A 17696-nucleotide genomic window follows, 5' to 3' on the forward strand; every position below is an offset into this window, starting at 1 on the left:
TTAGTAGGGGAGTTCTATAGGCTTTCAATAACCATATGACAATCCAGCACCTATCAATCCCGGATTAAAGGGATTTTACCACATATATTACTTAATTCAACGATTCTATTCTTTCCTTCACGAATTCAAACTCTAGAGTTGTCTATACGCCTTCTTTTAGCAGCCTTGCCCATAAAATGGTCGCAGTATTCTGCTGAAAGATTTGCAAGGTAATACCAAGAATTTGTTTCTTTGAAGCAATTTGCATCATATACAAATCTCCATCTTCTTTTAGGAGACATATTGCTCCCTTGATGGCCTCTCCTTCGGAAACAAGGGGACCAATCAGCTGTTTGTCAGGCCAGTGTAGTGGTGCAGTGAGCAGATTTCTGCAGCAAGCAGACAGCTCCAATCCCGTTGCAGTGGTCAGGCTTGGTATTACAGGCAAAGTTCCCATTTTTGTGCAGTCTGCTTCCTGCACAAATACAATGGCCAGGCAAACAGGTGTTGGACGAATGGCGGGTCCCACTGATCTACTATTTATAGCCTATCCTGCGGAAAGGCATCATTGGTTTACAGCTGGAAAACCCCTTTAAATATAGTACAATACAAACCCTTACCGGACGGAAAGACAGGTCCTTTGGTGGATACTTAAAATGAGGTCCAAAATTAATAGAAACCTATACAAAAAAAAGAGCATATTGGAGTTTTATTAAAGCAAAATAAATTTAAAAAAATTCTATGTAAAGCTGAATTAACTCTACACTTACTGTGCAGCCTTTGTAGAGAGATATAGCCGGGAAATATACACCTTCAAAAACATCTTTGTAGGCCACGCCTTTACTGGCCCCATTCTTGAAAAATATGATCTATGTTGGAGAAAAAGAAAAAAAACTGAAGTAGTCACAAAAAGCCTTATGAAAGGTAACACTAGACCTAGAAGTAAACAGGAGGTAATCTCGCCCCTGCATGTTCCTGAACCAGTGTGGCAGAAATCCTGCAGCGAACATAAGGGTTAGGGCCTGTTCACACCTCCTTATGGCCTCCATACAGGGGGTCCGTTGGGGTTCCCAGTTCAAATCACGAAAACCTCATCCCTGGATGGGACCTGAATGGAACCGCTTGCGGACCTTTTTGAAAACTGATGGACTGTGGAGCTTTTGAAGACAGGGCCTTGTAGACAGGGCAGAGGGGGAAGGCATCTGCTGCAGTCTGTTCTTACCTTTTATTATTCAGGTTTTGTGTATAGTAAAATTTGGGAAATTGTCCTGGCAGCAAGATGGTTAAAGAGCAAAACACACCTTAAAGGGGTGGTCTGGTACAGATGACTCTACCCGTGCCATGTACTCTAGAAGGGACCATTGTATTTTAGTTTTGACTATTCCTCCGCTGGTGTATTGCAAGGTCCATGTAAGAAAAGTCTCTTTAGGGGTAACCATTTCATAGTGAAAATCTAAAGACCTGTCCCTTTTGTCCATATGGCCAATTACAGCACAGGAGTGGTGGGTTCAGTTCCTCTTTATTAGCCAGAGTGGGGGAAGCCCACTGCAAAAAAAATGACTCTTAGGGTGCCTACCCACTTGCGATTTTTTTTCCTGTGATGTTTTGCGTTTTTTCTCAAAAGCACATAGTATAGAATGTGTTCTTGTCCATCTGGGTTTTTTTTTCCGTTTCGTGGTGTTTTTTCACATAGGAACTGTCAGTTGCATATGTCTCCTTATTTTTCTCTTAATGCACCCATGATTGTCAATGGAGGGCTGCAAAAAACGTGCGAAAGCGCCGCGTTTTTCACGCGCAAAAAAACGCAACGCAAGTGGGTAGGCGCCCTTAATCTGTAGTATTCAGCGGGAGCATGTACTGTATGGTCACCCATCGATATCAATGAGCACCTTGAAACATTGCTCACATCCCCCATCCAGATTCCTTTTCCCAGCCATCACGTCAGTTCTAGAACTGCATAAGGAAAAGACAACCCCTTTAATATTGGGCAAGAGGTCCATAAATAAAGCCACTTTTAGCAGTCCAACACTGGGCACTCCTGATGATCAACTGTTTCCGAGAGACACTGCACCAGAACTAGCGCAGCTCCATGCGTTGTGCAGTGGCCTGGAAGCGTATTGCAGGCCCTCTCCTATTCTGGGCTGCTGTGCAATGTATGAAGCTGTACTAGTTGTAACATACAGCGACTCGGGGAAACAACTAATTGTCAGGACTGCAGGATGTTGGACCGCCAACAATCTTTTATAGGTGACTAAGGATAGGTCATAAATAACAAAGCCTTTAAAAGTAGATGTCCCACAGAATCACTTTATCCCCCTGTCCTGCCTAGTACAAGATCTCAGTTATAACCAACTGAAATGAATGGAGCAGCAGTGTGTATGCATGGCCACCGCTTCACTTATCTCAGAATAAGTTTTCCTAAGTAGTGGAGGTCTGGGTGGTTGGACCCTCAGTGATCAAATACTTATTCCCTATCCTATTTTTTTGAACAACCCCTTTAATACTTTTTAACTGCTGACTCACCTCACTGCCTTGAGCTTGCTTCAAATTCTTTTCTGCTTTATCTACGAAATCCTTCTCTTCAAAATACAGATAACTCTTGAATTTAATCAAGGCCTTAGAGAGAACACATAGGGATGTATGAGGATATGAAGTTGTCCATAACAGGAGGTAGTGTGCTATACTACAAGACGACTCCCTTTACCTTGTCCTTGTACGTGTCAGGCAGAGCCACTGCGGTCTCCGTGGCATCCGGAAGGCTGATGTAAAAGCCCAACGTGTCCCCCTGTCCATAGGAATCAGAGTAGTGCTTTCCTATTGACTGATGGAATTTGGTTCCTTTCTTGCTTCGCCAGGAATAGCTGAACTTGTCGTACCCCAACGGAGCCTGGAGGTTACCTAAATAAAGGATTAAAAAAAAAATTACATACATATATAGTATTTAAATAAATATATATATGATTGCAGTAGAGTTTACCAACTCCAGCTTCCAGTATTATGTTCCTACTAAAACAATGTTGTTTCTATTTGTCCATCCCTCTGAAGGGAAAAGCAACTTTAACCCTTTTCAATGCTGATTTCTACAATTAACCTCAGGATATGCAATACATTTTTTCACATGGACCATTGGTCTGTATGAGAAAACATCAATTCTGCATAGCCTCAAAGGCTATATTGGGGCCGTGTGCTGCCTGTGAAGTAACACAGATAGCACAAGGCCCCAAATATGATAGCGTGCTTAGTGCGGGAAAAAATAAACAATATATTTATAATTTAACAGGCTGCAATTGGTAAGAGGGGGAAATAAAATGAAAAAGGCTATACAGGGGGAAAGAGGACAGTAAAAGGCCATGAGAAGAACTCAACGAGATGTCAAATTGATAACGATGCAAGAACGGCTTCATGCAGCGTGTATTTAAATCCCTCCCTCTAATGGCCACACACAATCCATACCTAGAGCTTGTGACCAGCCCAAACGGGCAGCCGTATCAGGCGGCATTTCATCCACAAATATCTCAAAATACCAGGCTCCTTTCCTCACGCCGTGGGAGGCCCGCACCATAGAATACCCCTTCTCTCCCAGAACAGTAAGGCGATCATCAGAGATCTTCAACTGAGGAGCTGAAAAAAAAACACATCAATAAGATATCAAGAGATGTGGTAAGTCTTGTTGAAGAATACATGACTAGCCCAGTAAATCAGTAGTAGCCCCTTAGTGACATGGTTCATTTTGGGCCAAAGGGGCGTGACAATTTCTTGGGGATTTTTATCTCCCCTTTTAAAAAGCCATGACTATTTTTCCGTTGACATGGCCATATGAGCGCTTGTATTTTAGCAACGCAAACTGTAGGTTTAGTTGGTACAATTTGTTGGGTACATATAATGTATTCTAAGATTTTATTATTTTTTTTTTTGAGGAGGGGGGGGGGGATTATTTGTTTGTTGCATCACTGCATACAAGTCCAATAACTTTTTTTATTTTACCATCGCCAGAGCTCGGTGAGGGCTTGTTTTTCTGCGTGATGAGCTGAAGTTTTTATTAGCACCCATGGTGTTTTTGATCACTTTAATTGCCTTCTCTTGGGAGGCAAAATGAAGAAAATAAGATTGATTGTCTGGCTTCTGGATGTTATGTTAACCCATCGGCCTTCGGCGATTACATGGTGGAAGGCAGATGACATCACAGAGGGGGGGGGGGGGGGTCGTCCTTCTGTGACCAGTTTACATGTTGTGATCAATGTGAAATTTAAGGGGTTTACAGTGGGGATCGTTGTTCTTTCTGATTCCTACTGTTGCAGCAGAATGATGGCTGCTAGGCATAGCTGAAGTCCGCACCATCCACAGGACGTATTACTACCTGCATTGGCAGGAAATGCTTTCCAGCCAGGGTGTACTTGGGCGGGAAAGGTTAATAGATGTGATTAAAAACGATGAACATATTTCATTGTTTTATAACTTGACATCAAATATTCCACAGGAAATTCCTCACCTCGGTCATGCAAGGCGAGCAGCACCCTCTCATACAGGCAGGCTCTGTACAAGTCTCCTGGAATCGGTTTTCCAGCCCAACAGTCCAGCTCTAGTTTCTCTGGGTCGGGGGCATGGGGGTCAGGCTCTGCCAAGATGTATCGGTATCCATCCTTATTGAACGGGTGTTCTAAAGGGTACCCATGAGGAGGCAGGCGCTGCGCGGCAAACAGTGGGTCACTGAAAAGAGAATGCCAACATGTAATCCACATAAATACAGTATAAAATGATTGCGTGGCCTGAATTCTATACAGCCTTACCTCCTAACATCCGCTAGAAATGGTTGGTACATCACTTTATGTACATGCTTGTGAAAATTAAACTGCTGGTAACAATGGGTCAAAAGAGAGATCTGAACAACTTTAGGCAAGGGATGCTCAAATAGCGTGGGGTGACAGATCACTAGGGGTGACGCTGTATGCAAGATACCGGCAGGCCACAAGAAGCGCATCAAAGAGGCATCTTTTTAATAGTCTAGGTCTTGCAGCTTATGGTGGATCTACACGGGACAACTATCATCCAAATAGCGCTCAAAATAGTCGCCACACTGAGTTGTTAGCATGCGAACGACTGTGTGCTTTTACACAGAGCAATCGTTCAAGTTCAACGAGAGACGGAAAAATGTGGACCAGTCATTGCAAGACAGATGATTGTCTGGTATAAGCAGACAATTAATCAGCGAGAGACTTGTTTACCTTAAGGCCCCCCCTTACACAGGGCGACTGTCGGGCGTATATCTGTCGCTGCTGTGCTTTCACGCAGGGGCAATAGTCGTTCAGAAAATGGAGACGTAACGGGCTGGAGATCTCTTCTGACAACCCGCCTTCATTCATTGCAAACAGGTAGCGGCTCATAGACGAAGGGCAGCCTGTTTACACTGAGCGATCGACGCTGGGTTTTCAGGAGAGAAAAAAAGCAAGCAAATCCAACAAGTGAGCGTTTTCTCAATCAGTGCGCATGAACACGGGACGACCACCGCTAAACTGACTGTTTCCAGCTATTAAAGTGTCAAGCCATAACCGTCCTGTGCAAAAGATACCTTTAGCTGATACAAAACGACTAGCAAGTAGTGAAGCAATTCACACTAGTCACCTTGTTGGTAACTGGGTTTACACAGAACAGCTGTCACTTACAGTTAGGCCTCATGCCCACGGGGAGAATCAGGCCCGCTACATGAGGGCTGAAAATAAGAATAAACTTACCCGCAGCGGACAGTGCAGGTTTTATCTTCTTCGCGGCCGGATCTTCTTTCTTCGGCCGGCGGATGTGCTCAGCACACTGGCGGCGTGTCGCGTGCATGCGCCAGGCACATCCGCCGGGCTGAAGAGAGAAGATCCGGCCGCCAAGAAGAGAAGACATGCACGGTCCACTGCGGGTAAGTTTATTCTGATTTTAGGTCTCCCGCGGATCCGGACGGCTTCCATAGGCATCAACTGAAGCCTGCGGGAGCCGTCCCCACGGGAGACCCGCACGAAAATGGAGCATGTCCATTTTAAAAAATCCTGGAGCATGAAAAAAATTCACTTTTATTGACTATCCGCGGGTATTTATCTACCCGCGGGTGGTCAATGCATCCCTATGGGGTGCGGATGATCCGCTGCGGATTTTAATTCTTCTTTTGCCAGTGGACATGAGGTCTTACTCTATCGAGCAACTATTGGGACAGTTGCCTTGTGTAAAGCCGTAAAGCATGTGGACAAACATATTTTTTTTATTTAAGCCACTTCTATTCAATGGAATGGCTAGCCAAAAAATAGGACCAATCTACTTCCGGACAGCTGTAAGGAGCAAGTCTGAACTGGAAAGAAGGGTAGCTAACTGAGCACTTCGGGTGCCATCACACTAGCGCTCACGTTTTCCCCGTCAATTGCCAGGTTGCACCTGCAATTAGTGTTATTACATACTGTTAACGGTTATGTAATAGCGCTTATTGCAGGTGAAGCCCGATATTTGTCAGGCAAATTTTCAGAAAAAGGCTAGTGCTAGTGCCTGCCGCTAGCGCTCGTGTGATGGTAGTCTAAAGGTTCTTTGAGAGAGGCATAGAATTAGCTCGTTGTAACAGGCACCAGTTGGCAAAGCATGTCGACTGGCGCTTATCCACTGCCATACACACAGCAGATGATTGTCTGCATAGAATCATAGATTGTTTATTCCCATATCATTGTTTACACAGGGGGATATGCAACAGGCGAGTTGGTATTTTTATGCTTGCTAAAAAAACGCATAATCAGCTAATGATGATCAGCCCAATAATCAGGATATGTAAAAGGCCATATAGTGTGGCATGATACAAGCGCCATCTAATGGTCTAATAAAAGCCTGCGGAACACGCAGGAGTATGGTCAGATCTGCCAGCTATGCATGTAAGTATTCAGAAAATATCCGTGTACAAGTTTATCTGGAAAAGGAGGAGAAAAAAAAAAGGTTTTTGATTCTGTATACTAAAATCCAATCTAGGTTAGCTGCCCGGTCATAGAGAGTATATAACTACCAAGATCCAACGACGGCTACATTCACCATTTCGGTATAGATCTAGAGCTTACAAATTATCAAGAGTGTAAGACCAGTCCAGAGACGTTACCTTCTGGTTCTTTTGGTTGCACTGGAAGAACTGCCGTCTTGCTGCTTGCGCTTCGCTCCTCTACCCTTCGCAGAGCTGGCGGCCGCAGACCCTAAACGCGAATACATTTACAGTGAAATGAGAAAACGACGGATTATAAATTATATTCTAATAAAGACGCCAAACAAAAACACCACAAGAGTGAATCTATGAAGTCGTGGAGGTGAACGATACAGTTCTGGCTGCATGCAGCAGACACTAAGGATGCAGACTACATGTGGATTTACAGAGCTAGTATAGTACTCAACAGGAGCTGTATAAATCTGTGTCTATAGGTGAACCGATCATTAACGTGACTGCCGGATTGTGGTAACTTCATTTACATAATGTATTAAATGTCAAGTTAATATTTGCTACCTACGTACTGATCTGCCCACAGAGGTGGCTGCAGGAAAATGCCATGACCGAGTGGCGGGAATCAGTTCAGCGCTGGGGCTTCCACTCACAAAAGGACCCATAACAGTTGCATGGTCTGCCCCTATAGTTACTGAAGACAGGATCTGGAATTTCCCCACTGTGGGCTCTGATCCACCCAGTGTCACTGGTTAACCCCTAAATGTTTAAGGAGTTGTACCCACAGGATAGGGCATAACTTGCTGATCAGTGGGCATTCCAAGAACGGGTGGGTCTCACATCCCCCCCTCCTCCTCATTGTGGGCTCACTGCACCCCCCTGTGGTGAGGAAACTGAATTGAGTGCAGGTAGTACAAGCCTGCTGATGCTCCATTCACTTTCAAATGGGACTGCGGAAATAGCCAAAGGCAAGCGCTTGGGTATTTCTGTAAGCCCCACTGAAATGAATGGAGCTCTGACTGTGCATACTTCACCAGCACTCCATACATTCTGACATCCCTGTGGGAAGAGAAGGGACCCCTGCAGTGACAGGCAGAGGGTGACACAGGCCCGCTGGTGAAGAGATCCAGACTAATTAGCATGTTATCCCCTATGTTGTGGATAGGGAATCATTTGTGATTCTGGTACATGACTTAAAGAAAACAAAAATATAACAAAGCACAATAGGAGATCTCTCACCATTTAAACCCCCTCCGCTGGACACTGCGCTGCTCTGCCGCTGGTTATCATAAGCCGGACCGACATTTCCCAAGTCCTAAAAGAAAAAGACAGTAAATGAGTAAAAAGCAGACGAATCGAATGTGAAGAGAAAAGCTATTGTTAATGGGCAAAGGAGTTTTCCCAACAAATTAACTTCTTTAATCAACATCTTTACTGAATATAGATGGTCTGCAGCAGAAACTAATTACTGGCTGATATCAGCGCAGGAAACGACACAGTATTACATGTCTCTGACTCAAATAAATTGGCCACCAAGGAGATAATGGATATACCAAGTCAACTGCTCTTTGCAATTGCACTCAGCTCTGCTTCATAGTGGAGGATACAGAATGTTAAAACCACCAACCAACTCCCCCCCCCCCCCCCCCCATTTTATGACACCCATATGCTTTAAAGGGTTTTTCCAGGGAAATACTGGTGATTACCAATCATCAGGATAGGTCATCAATAGTTAATTGGCCGGGGTCTGTCCCTCGGGAAGCCTCCGCACTGACCTCTGTGTAGTGGCCGGCACTTGTAACTGCAGGCATGGTTCCCATTGATTTCAACGAGAGACGTGCCTGAAGTTAGCAGCGCCGGCCACTACACAGAGGTCGACATGGAGGCTTTTACTCAGACCTCTCTGTATTTGCATCGCTGACAGTATGCACTCGGTCAGCTGACTGGTCTGGGGCCCGACCAATGCCCCCCCCCCCCCTCCTCCCCACGATCAATTATTGATGATCTAGGAGTTTTCTAGGCAGTGCCGGCAGTGAGTGTCGGGTATACACCAGGGTTGGAGCAGAAACTGCTGCTCAGACATCTGTGTAGTGCAAGTTCCCATTGATTTCAATAAGAGCTGCACCTGCAATTACGAGTGCCAGGGTCAGAGCAGCGACTTCCACTCTTACCCGATATATCCTGGCAGCACTGCCTGGATAACCCCCTTTAACTTTGCTCACCTGGTCGAGTAGGCCAAATTTAGGGTAATCCTCCTCTGGATCCTTACTGCCTGGATCTGGGTGCTCTTTTACTAAAAACACGTCCCGTTCTTTAGACTGCAATTAAGAATCACAGAATAAAAGTTATCCTTCAAATAGAGAGCGAGTTATTACGCTGCAGTGTGCAGTGACCATCAGATCGAGGCACATTAGAGCGCTTTATGTTACGCAGAAGGGACACTTACCATCGTCTTCACTATACTGTTTGGCCAGGTCATTTTTCCAGGCCGTTGTCGAGTAGTCAGACTCTCCCAGTACTTATCAATAAACGGTATTATATCCTGCAGGGGACAGGAACCAAGATGAGAAGTTACAAAGCAGTGTGTAAATAGTTTCTTTTACTCATCTGGTACCAATCAGCAGCTATATGTGTTTCTTGATTTCCTTCCCTGAAATTTGCTTGTGGTTTATCTGTCAGCTATATGAACAGTTGATTTTTGATTATGAGGCCAAACGCTCATTTTATGGACAGTCTGCCAATGTGGAGGTCAAAGAAGGAAAGAAAAAAAAAAAAAAACAGCTGACGAATGAGCAAACAGCGATCTGTCGATTATCTGATCTGCTCAGTTATGCCATCGTAACAATTCTTACCGCTTGACTGTAGATCTCATGTGAAATAAGAAATGTATCGCTGACCACTGATGGCTCTATGGGGACGAATCATTATATTAGCCATCATCTGCCGTCGGTGAACAGGCATCCCTCGGTGTTTGTTACAGCAGGTTTTGAGCACACAACATCTGAGCCCTACTGTTTAAGCTAAAAGTTGGGAAAGCCTTCCCAAGTATAGCCATACATTGGCATATATCAGCCAATATCAATAATACTACTGCGCTGTATACATTTCTACTGTATGGGAAAACGCAGCTCGCTGTGCTATAATTTACAGTGGAAAGAAAAAAGATACGCCAACGCATATCACCCTGATAAGAGGTCAAAATGACATTTTTTTTTATTTTTGGGTGAATGAAACGCTCCATCCAGAATGCACACATTACCTTATCTTTGGAAAACATAGTCTTCGGATGTTCATCCTGGTTTCGGGAATGCCACGTTAAGTTGGCCAGAGTGGTAAGACACATTTCCTTCAAGTCTGCAATGAAAGGTTTTTGTAAATTGAATTAAGAATTTTTCCCTGCGACTACCTGCATTGTGGCAAGAATAGGCAGAATTACAATAAAAAGTGACACCCCTATAAAGATAACAAAGGAGACACTATTTACAATAGGTGATAATCACAGCTCACCTCCTCCCCCTCCTTGCACAAAAAGCGCAAAGAATAGCCAAAATAGCCTCCCACTAAAGTCATGGCCCATGATATCCGCTGTAAAGCATATGCTAACACCAGCTCAGGCAATATGGCTGCTCCCTAGCCATATTTAATTAAAATAAGTAGTTTTAATAAGTAAAAAAAGATACACGTGATACAAGTCCTTTAACCCATTCCCGCTGCAGGGCGTAAGTTTACGTCCTGGCAGCAGGGTACTTCCCGCAACACGACGCTCCCTCTGTGTCTCCGGCCGGCTCTCGCGATGTCATCGCGAGAGCCCGGCCTGTCACCATGGCAACAGGATGCCAGATACTGGCGTCCTGTATTGCCTGTGCCTATAATCGCTGTATAAGCGATAAGGCATGGCAGAGCAGTAGCTCTGCCATGCCTTATCACAGCGATCATAGGCACAGTGCTGCAAGTCCCTCAGAGGGACTCAAATAGTGTAAAAAAAAGAAAAAAAAATGTAAAGAAAAGTTAAAAAAAAAAATTTTTAATGCTTTTTCTCAGATTAGCATAAAAAAAAAAGTAAAAAATAAAAAATAAAACCCCCGCATATTTGGTATTGTCGTGTCCGTAACGACGCGTACAATAAGATGCACATGCTCTTGACTGTGCACGGGAAAAAACGCTAAAAAACTGAGGCAAAATGCTAATTTTTAGCATTTTGCCTCACTAAAAACGCAATAAAAGTGATCAAAAAAGCCATATGTACCCCGAAATGATACCAGTAAAAACTACAGCTCGTCTCACAAAAAATAAGCCCTCATAGAGCTCCATACATCAAAAAATAAAACATTTACAGGACTTTGAATGCAGCGATTTAGAAAAAAAAAGATTTCCAAAAAAAGGGGTTTTATTGCAGAAAAGTGGAAAAAACTAAAAAAAAATGTAACAATTTTGGTATCGTTGTAACCGTACCGACCCGCAGAAAAAATAGATTGTCTCATTTATGCTGCATGATTAACGCTGTAAAAAAAAAAAAAAAAAAAAAAAAAAAAAAAATCTATGGCAGAATTGATGCGTTTTCTCTCCCTGCTATCATAAAAAAAATATAAAAGTTTTACAATATAGTTAATGTACCCAAAAATGACGCCGATAAAAACTACAGTTCGCCACGCAAAAAACAAGCCCTCATACGGCCGCATCAACGGAAAAATAAAAAAGTTATGGCTTTTGATAAACAGAAGAAAATCCACCAAAAATTGTTGCGTCCTAAGCCCAAAATAGGCCATGTCATGAAGGGGTTAAAGGGATTATTGATTTTGAAAAACAAGTACATAAATAAGGCTAGAAATGTGATAAAACTGTGAAAGCCCCGGTACTCTGCCCCTGCGATCCAGCGCTTCCCAAAGTCTGTTTATACGTGGACGGTAGGGACTTCATACTGCTGCAACCAATCAGTGTTACAGCGATCGCGTGCCAACCTCCCAGCATCATGGCTCCCATCACTAAGCGATGATGTCAAAAGTAGGGGCACATGACCCCCGATTGGCTGCAATATTTATATGGTGTTTTATCCCATTTTCGGCTGTTGTAATTGTTATTCACAATAGGATCAGCCCTTAAAGTAAGGCTTCTATCCCAAGAACCTTGCATGGTATAAATACTTCTATTGTATGCCGCAGCCATGGTTTACCGGGCACCTATAGATTTCTATTGGGAAGTGCTGACCTATTTTGTCCTTATGTAGTGGCCGGCACTCATAACTGCAGGCGTAACTCTCACTTAAAATCAAGTGCATCTTTGTTCATACTTGCCGGTGAGGCTCCCATAGATTTCAATGAGAGCGGCTTCTGCAATTACAAGCGCCGGCCACTACACAGGGGTCGGAGCAGCGGCTTCCGTTCTTAGTGTAGCCCGGCACCGACAGCCGTTACTGCCTAGCTAGCCCCTTAAAGCTCATGTTTATAAGAGTTGTATATATTTCTGCAACTGTCCAATTCATCTGATTGTTCTTGCAGAAATCCCCAACCACGTTCAGATATGTAAGAGATCTTCAGTGGCAGTGTGTGAACTTACCTTACAGAACAGGCGCAAAAGCAATGAACAGACTTGTCAAGCCTCCCAGAATGAACACCAGTGGGAAGTACAGCCTGCAGTGGACTATTTAAAGGGGAACTCCATTGGACTACACTAGAGCTGTTTTCTGTTGTCACTAACATGGTCTAGTTTTCCCACACGTCACTTGGGCCTGTGCTATCAAAATGGGAAAGCCGAGACCCAACCGATCCGGTGGAGACCAGCGTATGATCCAATATGCATTCAGATGGGTGCATTTATTACCGCCCACTTACTGGCTTGCTTTCTCAGAAAGTATGTGTTCCCGCTGTGATGGCACACGTTACAATGGAAGCTGTAATTGGTCATAAATGGAAGACATGACCTAAACAAAAGAGGAAAGTGACAGTTTGTTAATGCATATGCCCATAGTAGTGAGACATCGCAGATATAAAACGGCTTCTAGTAACTTACGTGGTGTCTATGCCGAATGTATCGGCTCCAAACCACTTCAAACAGATGCCACATTGCAGCTCGTGGTCACCAAGCTGCCGCCCGTTGTCTTCATCCACTGATCCTGTCTGGGTGTCCATGTTTTCACCTTCTGCTGTGGAGTCCTAGAAGAGGCAAATAGTAGTAAATATGGACTGTTCATCATCCCCTTCCATGTAGAAGCCTCACCAGCACTCAGGCTTCTGCATCTCCATGAATGAATGAATGCCCACACAATCTGGTGGAGATGGGTAGGAGAGACCATGTATGAAGTGGAGTAAAACGATTGCAAGGTCATCCATAGCACCCCATCTGATTGATTGCTATGGGTAATGGCTGCACTTTTCTCTTGCCTTAAAAGAGCTTTCCACTACTAAGATTTTGATGATTTATCCTCAGGATAGGTCATCAATAACAGCTCGGTGGTCCAGCGCTTAGAACCCCTGCCAACATCTGTATGAAAGAATTGTGGGCGACAGCCAATTCAGTGGATACCAGGCACAGCGCTGTACATTGTATAAGAGGTTACGCCTGGTATTGCAGCTCAATCCCATTCTCAGGTCATGTGACCAATGAACATGACATCACATGTCTGAGAAAAGGCCACGGAGCTCACATGATGATCATGCGGAGCGACAGAGCCCCAACAATCTGGCATTGATGACATATCTTGGTCATAAATATCTTAAGATGACCGGCCAGCACTTCGGACTTCTCTATTTTAGTTGTATTTTTTTTTTTTTTTCCATAGGACTCTGCTATGTGTTGTTCCTCTGTTATTCCTCCTGGAAACTGATGAATAAAGTGAGATCTGGGTGTTACCAGTCAGGGTGTGCTCCTGTACAATGACCTTGTCCAATCAGTGCTGACAGTGGTAGACTAGGACACACCCCTCGGAATAACAACACCCAGTCTTCTACTAATCCATAAATATCCAGGAGGAATAAAGGAGGAAAGACAACGCAGAGTTATAGGAAAAGATGCATCAGAAGTGCTATTTTATAGGAAATGAAGATAAAGCATAATTTAATCACCCATGGCCTTATTATAACTGGTCCCAGATTCAGAGGGCACGGCTAATGGAAACACCCTTTTAAGATAACTTGCTGGAACAAAGGGCAAGGAAAGTTTCTGTGCAGTTTAACGTGTCAAGTTAAACTTTGCCAAGTCTGTATTTACAACAACAGACATGGTTAAAGACGGCAGCGCAGCCCTGCAACCTCACGGAAGTCTACATGATCACCCTGCGAGACACAGGAAGCCCCGATCAACAACTCGCAGATCGCTAGATTGCCATTTTTTGGGGATCTCGATCTGTATCTGTATAGGACTACATACCAGAGTGTCCTTCTCATTGGAAGACTCAGTGTCCAGCGCCGCTGCTGAGCTCAGCTGTATGGAGTCCCTGCAACGATACGGAGAGAATACAGTCAGGTGATGACAGTGCAAATCCTTACAGCTCCAGCGCCCCCTACTGGACAACAATGCAATGTACAGGGCATCAGATGGGGGAGTCTGTCCAGCAGTACACAACAGCCTGTAGCGCCGCGTGGACTGCATGCAACAACGTACAGCCTCCAGAAGTGCGCAGATGTTCCAGGCGAGCGTTCCTCTGCACACACCGCGCTCCATCGTTTGATTCCTCGCCCTCTTTAAGATCTTGGCCAAATGTCAGTGAATGGAAACCTCCCCTTTACATTCAAAATGCTGAGACCCCTATAGAAGCTTCCATGCAAGTGGAATTATTCTGCCAGGATGCCGCGAATCTGTGGTCCTGAGACGTCTGCGCCAAAATCCACACGGTTACAGTGAGGTGGAAGTAAAAAAATGGCTAAATCGGCCGGCAAGTCTGCATCAGGATCCGATTTAACCGCGCATATTTTGGTGCAGAATCCACCCTTTTAACAGAGGGGCGAAGTCTGCTGCGATTCTGCGCCAATATCACCGCTGCGGATTTAGATGCAGAAATGATGTCCATTTTGCTGCAGGTAGTCGCCACCATCTCCGCTACGTGTGAACGCACCCTGAGTGCGCGGTCACGGGGTGAAATCCGCCAGAGCAATTCCAATGCAGAAAGTCACATTTTTACAAGTTGCCACATTAAGAAGTGGCACTTTTTGACGCAGAAATGCTCGTTTCCGCAAGCGTATTTTCCTCAGACGGTGTGCAGACCCGAGCCGAAAACCGCAGCAGGAAGGCGCGGATTTGAGAGATGGAATTGGCCGTGGAATCTACCATGGGAACAAACCCTGAGCCTAACTTCACACGGGCAAAGGCGGCAAAATCACGTCTTGTTCCTGCGACTTTTGAGCATCAGCGATGCCTTTTCTTAATAACCTCGCATCGCTGCCGCCCGCGGTAAAATCACGCCATTTATTGTGGAAGTCATTAGGACTTTCTAATGTTAAAAACGCATTGCGTTAAAATGACAAGTTTTGTGAGTTGCGATAAAAAGGGGAGGGGAAACAGGAGCGATGATTAAATAATCGCACCTCGCAGAAAGATGGCGGATGCCACCATCCTTTCTACGCACAACAGTGAAGGAAACCATTGGTTTCAGAATCCTGATTTTTTTCACTCACTCTCGCATGGCGCGATTTTACCCCCCATGTGAAGGCGCCCTGAGGCCGGGTTCCCACACAACGTAATCCCGGCGGAGATATCGCGGTTTGGCCGCAGCGAAAAACTGGGAGATTTCCGCCGGGAAAGCGCTGCTTCAAAACCCACTGCACTGAGCCGCTGGTTTTGAAGCAGCTTGGCCGCACAGTTTTTCGTTGCGGCCGGCGCCCTCATAGAGGAGAGCGCAGCTGCGGCCGAAAAAAAAACCAACATGCTGCGGCCAGCAAATCCGCGTCACAACGCCGACTTTGCCACGACGGATTTGCCGTCCCGTGTGGACTCGTCCGCATGGCTGGCGAATCCCAGGATTAGCGGCCGCAGGCGGATTCGCCGCGGTGTAATTCCGGAAGGAATTTCCGCCCAGTGTGAACCCAGTCTAAGGCTACCTTCCCACGGGCGAGCCCGCAATCACGTCAGGACGCCTCCCATCACGTCACGACAGTTGCGAGTGTTTCCCATGGGAAGCCTTGCGGTTTTTCGGCCCCATTGAAAACAATGGGCCTGCGTTCCGAGGGAACCCCTGAGGCCCGGACACGCTGCGGGGTTTTCCGCACCACGATGCAGAGAAGAAAAAAAAAATGCTGATGTATGTGCCGCATTTGTAAGAACGGGGTTCATATGAGGGCGTCTCACATGGTACACCGCGGTGGGGAGCGGGCAGCGCTCTCCACATACGGCCGTGGGCACGAGCACATCGGTCTAGACTGGGTACAATTGTAAGGGGTCCTTTCGAGCGTTTAACCCCTTGATGCTCTTGGGCGTACCTTTACACCCTCCGGCATCGGGCTTTGTATGGAGCTGAACTGCCAGGTACGTTCCCGACAGCCACGGTCAGCGCTCACGCTGATCTTATCTGTTAACCCTTTAAATGCCCAGATCAGTTAGGGGGTCCCAAGCCAGATGTTATGCCGTTTGGTTGACCCCCAGGACTGCCATTGCTGACTGACTGTATGCAGAACACTGCAGTACTACGGTGTTGCATTGTACTCTAAGAGCAATCAAACGATCACAAGTTCGAGTCCCCCCCAGGCCATCAGTAGTCGGAGAGGCCAACCGCCTTAAAAAGACGCATATGTACTGGTGTGAAGCCCATTAGTGAGGGCTAAGGGGTTAACAGCAAGCAGAGATCTTGACAATGATATTCCATAACGATAAAGTATGTTAGAAACTTGTAGAACTTTTTATGACACGTGGATTGAGTGCATTCACATAAACCCCCTGAGGAAGTTGGCCTAACAGCTGGGTACTGGTGACTGGCTGGCACTGCCCAGGCAGACCCTGGCACAGGGGGCAGCCCTGGTCATCACTCCAGAAGCCTGATCTCCTGCTCGCACAGGATGCTGGGACTTGTAGTCTTATAACTATAGCAAGTCATGGCCGTCCTATGAGAAATGAATGGGCTGCAGCAGCCTGCTCGCCTACACGATGCAACTCATTAACACGGTTACCACCGAAAACCGTAACCAACCCCGCAAAGCCACACCCTCTCTTACCCGGTCCGGTTGTCCCCGCCCCCTATCGGGCTAGACCCGGATCCTGCTGCTCCTCCTCCCGGCTCTACACCCTCCTTCTCCGCCACCGACGCCATCTTCATACACAAAAACCACGTGTCCGCGGCCCTGGGCGGGGCACGGCCGAGCATGCGCAGTTCGCAAGAGGGAGGTTCCGTTCGGCCATGTTGGATAAGGGCAAGAGATAAAGCGCGGGAAAATCCTTTTGGCGTCCATTCTGAGGCAGTGACGGGGCGGGAGAGGGGATACTCTTGTTCTTGTGGGCTATTAGCAGAAGGGAAAGAGCTTTACATAAGAGGAGACAGTGAAAGGTGGGGGGTTGTTAAAGGTTCTAGGAACAATGAGAAAACTGCTGTGGGACATGACACTCCTGCTTGTGGCCAGAAGATTTGGCATTCTGTGAAGGGCTGCAGCTGTGATGAATTTCAGTCAGGGAGTGACAGGAGAGAGCGCGGTCTGTGAGGGAGACCTGATATGGACATAATGTAGTGCCTTTCAGGAGCCGGGGAAAGCTGGGTCACAGCTGTAGGGGTATCTGCGTATGGCACACTCGCCCGTAGCAAATGTGCTTTAAATCCGCAGTGCCCAAATCCACCTAAGTCATACGGTTTTGGCCGCGTTTG

General features: G+C 45.8%; 1 protein-coding gene across 2 annotated transcripts in view; it reads right to left on the minus strand.

Annotated features, from left to right (window-relative positions):
• Positions 1-17182, minus strand: part of ASH2L (ASH2 like, histone lysine methyltransferase complex subunit) — a 28554-nt gene extending 11372 nt beyond the window's left edge. Inside the window, exons 1-15 of one of the 2 annotated variants that reach the window (XM_066593364.1) lie at positions 17056-17182; positions 14282-14348; positions 12926-13068; positions 12748-12836; positions 10179-10273; positions 9366-9461; positions 9142-9237; positions 8159-8234; positions 7088-7178; positions 4469-4686; positions 3433-3600; positions 2684-2877; positions 2503-2595; positions 750-848; positions 600-659 (exon numbers count right to left, since the gene is read on the minus strand). In XM_066593364.1, the coding sequence (XP_066449461.1) occupies positions 600-659; positions 750-848; positions 2503-2595; positions 2684-2877; positions 3433-3600; positions 4469-4686; positions 7088-7178; positions 8159-8234; positions 9142-9237; positions 9366-9461; positions 10179-10273; positions 12748-12836; positions 12926-13068; positions 14282-14348; positions 17056-17156 (1686 nt within the window). In that variant the 5' untranslated portion in view covers positions 17157-17182. The remainder of the gene's footprint in view (positions 1-599; positions 660-749; positions 849-2502; positions 2596-2683; positions 2878-3432; positions 3601-4468; positions 4687-7087; positions 7179-8158; positions 8235-9141; positions 9238-9365; positions 9462-10178; positions 10274-12747; positions 12837-12925; positions 13069-14281; positions 14349-17055) is intronic. The other variant, XM_066593363.1, reaches the window with a different exon arrangement.
• Positions 17183-17696: the final 514 nt, after the last annotated feature.

The sequence above is a fragment of the Eleutherodactylus coqui genome, chromosome 2 (genome assembly GCF_035609145.1).
Source record: "Eleutherodactylus coqui strain aEleCoq1 chromosome 2, aEleCoq1.hap1, whole genome shotgun sequence".
NCBI lineage: Eukaryota > Metazoa > Chordata > Amphibia > Anura > Eleutherodactylidae > Eleutherodactylus > Eleutherodactylus coqui.